The sequence below is a fragment of the Musa acuminata genome, chromosome BXJ1-7, assembly GCF_036884655.1.
Source record: "Musa acuminata AAA Group cultivar baxijiao chromosome BXJ1-7, Cavendish_Baxijiao_AAA, whole genome shotgun sequence".
In the NCBI taxonomy this organism is placed as follows: Eukaryota; Viridiplantae; Streptophyta; class Magnoliopsida; order Zingiberales; family Musaceae; genus Musa; species Musa acuminata.
Genome location: NC_088333.1, coordinates 13,226,985 through 13,230,308, shown reverse-complemented (window position 1 = coordinate 13,230,308; position 3,324 = coordinate 13,226,985). Strand labels below are relative to the sequence as shown.

The 3,324-nt window shown below is 43.9% G+C and overlaps 1 protein-coding gene across 2 annotated transcripts; it reads left to right on the top strand.

The window, feature by feature from the left end:
• The first annotated feature begins 764 nt into the window (after positions 1 to 764).
• LOC135584006 (auxin-responsive protein IAA33-like) lies at positions 765 to 1,966 on the top strand. Of its 2 annotated transcripts, none has more exons than XM_065193930.1 (2): positions 765 to 1,711; positions 1,806 to 1,966. In XM_065193930.1, the coding sequence occupies exons 1-2, from the start codon at positions 1,279 to 1,281 to the stop codon at positions 1,820 to 1,822; spliced, it is 450 nt and encodes a 149-aa protein (XP_065050002.1). In that variant the 5' UTR covers positions 765 to 1,278; the 3' UTR covers positions 1,823 to 1,966. The 2 variants fall into 2 exon arrangements, with proteins under 2 accessions (XP_065050002.1, XP_065050001.1); XM_065193929.1 differs by having other exon boundaries at positions 769 to 1,727.
• Positions 1,967 to 3,324: the final 1,358 nt, after the last annotated feature.

Sequence of the window (3,324 nt, the reverse complement as noted above, 5' to 3'; positions counted from 1 at the left end):
GACTAATTAAGTATTAAATTCAACCTATAACTTTCATGAACTTCCAATGGAAAATTGCAGGTTGGTACTTGTAAATTCTATCAGAATACAAAATTTTGGTTTTTGTCAGAACTACGATCCCGAGATTTCATTAGGGCTCTATTTCCTATCCGATTAAGATTCACCCAGGAGGACACATGTCAGACTGCAATTGGTTTAAGGTCATAACTAGTCAGTAAATCTGTGATTTATTAGAGCACGACGTCATATGTAAATCTCATAGTTACAGTAATGAACGGAAAAGCTTTGACTAGTTAGAGACGAGCAGATTGATCTCGGAGCCACTTTTGCACGCTGCACTATGAGCGACGTGCGTGGTTGTCAACTCCTACGGATCTCGAGGTTTGTCAAACGGAGCAGCACTTGCCAAGGTTTTCAGCAACAGCAGACAACGTTCTCGAATCCCGGGGAGAACCATGACATGGGCCGAGCGTGCGGTCCCGTCTCGTCGGTCTCTCCTTTCACCGCCGTTCTGTTCTGTCACTCTCGAGCTCATTACTCCCAGCTGGAACTGGGCTGGACACATGCAGCGGCATGACCTGCTGCTTCATGGGTACAGTCTCCATCCTCGAGAACGAAACAAGTAGCACGGCGACAAAGGTGCTGCCCTTTACATTGTGGAATTGTGGATGAATGCGCAGATTCGGCTCGGCCACTGCAGCAACGAGGTAAATGCTTGCACCACGCTGTATGTACACGCAGAGGTCACATCTATAGGGGCAAGACATCGATGACAAGATCACATGAGGAAGAGAGGCCCAAGTGGCCGCCCCGAGGACAGTAAGAGAGTCAAACGGCGAGCCGTTCGGCGGCCGCAGCGGCCGCGGTTGCAACAAACCCACCACGGATTACAAGAAGGGCACCAACGTTTCTTCCACGCGTTCCCTGTGATCCCCAAAAGAACACTCTACAAACACCGTCCACTTCTCCCACAAGCCCTCACCATGCTGAAAACAACAGCAGCAGCAACGCTGTCTTCTTACTTTCTCACTTGCAAGCAACCACAGCTATGCCTAGTGCTTTGGGCTCTTCCCCCTTATAAAACGAGAGCGTGGCCTGAACCATACCTTCACACTCACTTTCTCTCTCTGTCTCTCTACCTTCTAAAGCAATATTTCTCACCAAATCCTCACCAGAAAGCGATATAAGCATTCAATTCACACCCTTTATTCTTCTTTGGACAGTGCGGCAGTTGCACATACTTGTTTAGACAGTGGAGCTTCGATCGGTGCAGTGAAGATGGTGAACGGGGTTGCGTTGCACCATGGAGCGCTAAAGCGGCGGTGGGACGAGAAAGGGTGCCTGAACCACGGCGCCGCTCACTTTCACCAACGATGCGGTGGCGTAGGTGCGACCGCAGCGCCTGCGCAACCTCCTCGGCCTCCCATCGGCAGGAAGCTTTTGACTCTCTCGGCCATGGACCTCGATGCGGCGGCATCGGTCGTCCCCCCTGTCACTGTCTTCCTGGAGGGGCGATCGATCTGCCATCGCGTCTGCCTCGACAAGCACACAAGCTATGAGAGCCTAGCGAAGGCTTTGCGCCGCATTTTCGTCGATGTCGACGAGGGCGATGAGCACGGTGAGGGCGGTGGCAAGGAGCTCCAACTCTCCAATGCCGTACCTGGTCACGTGGTGGCCTATGAGGACATGGAGGACGACCTGCTCCTCGCAGGTGATCTAAACTGGAAGTGAGTCAGCGAATCATTTTAGTTCTTTCTCTGTAAACATGGTCGTGATCATTCATTCCTTTCTTCGGATTCTTTCAGGGATTTTGTTCGCGTAGCCAAGAGAATCCGAATCATCCCCGCAAAGGCTAGCCGTCGGAAACAACGTGGAGGGCAGTAGCTGGTGTAAACTGTGAAGATAAACATGTATCTAATTTGTTGCAATCTTAATCTTATCAAGCAGGGCTACTACTTGAATTCTAGATATGATTTATGGTTAGAATTGTAAGGGTGGAGAGGCATGAAATGATGTCTCTCACCGCCAGTTGTGGGCTTTGTGGCTGAAAGCATAGCTGTTCTACTTTGCTTTCTATCTGTATAAATGTGAAATCTTTCTATATGCTTAAATCGAGGGCATAACAAGGACAGCTTGCACGTAAATATGAGATTATTTATCCTGCAACGATCCAAACCCTAATATCCTGCACATCCCACCATAAGTATACATGTCACCCTACCCCACTACCTCTCTATAAGCCATATATGTCCTTTACTGTACTGCATGCGAGATAGTTGCCAAAGTAAAACTGGAAGGCGTTTGTGAACGTGTTTGTCATTTTAAACAGTAATAAACTTGAGCTTAACATACATAACAACAGCATGTACATGGTGAGGTTTCAGATCATTTATAGCGTTAACGTTGATAGCTTGGCGTTTGTGCAGGGTTGCATTAGAAATCATCTCTACAAGACAAAAGTTTTAGTCCCAATGAGTACGTGCCTGTGTCCATTAAATGACACTAAGTGATAGACATGTTATTTGTCTTCCATTTAAGGGTTGGTGAGATGTATCTTTCTAATGTTTGGCACTGAAAACACCCCGGTTGAGTTCTATATCAGTCAGAGACAGATTACTGCTGCTTAAAAAGGCATTTGACGGATGAGTAGCAGCAACTAAATCTCTTTTTCAAAATAGAGGAATGAAAATATAATTACTTGAATATAATAGTAAAGAGAACTGGATAATTATCAAACTTTGCGAATTCACAAGATGAAGGCATTACACGAAGACTCCCAGCTCTGACTCAAGGAATGAACCCTCATATGAAAGTCTCGCACTTCTTGCTAGATGAACTCAATTCACTGATTCATGTTCTTATCGATCCAAGTATAATATTCTAACCTCTCTTACAAGATATACAAAAATAATTATAATTGTATTGAATCAAATATATGATCTCAAGATTCTTAACTTGACTTAAAAGATTATCTTATTTCCTTGTTGATAATATTTTTGATTGATGGACTTTCGTGGATGAATTTTTAAAATCTTAAATCTTCAATCAACATCGAATCTGATTTTCTTTATTTTTCTATATTTACTTTCTTTTTTCTTTATTGAGTAGGCTTTGTTGATAACTTATTTTACATAATATAAAAATATTTTTTTTTCTAAATTAATCTAATTTATTTAAATAAAAAATAATTTAAATTACTCCTGCATTAGCATTACGGTGCGTAGTACAACGACTGTAATCTTAACATGAAGGTCATCAAGTTCTTGTCCTTTGTGCTGTTCATCAGTCAACTCACCAGATGAGGGAACAGTTCGTCTTCCTTTT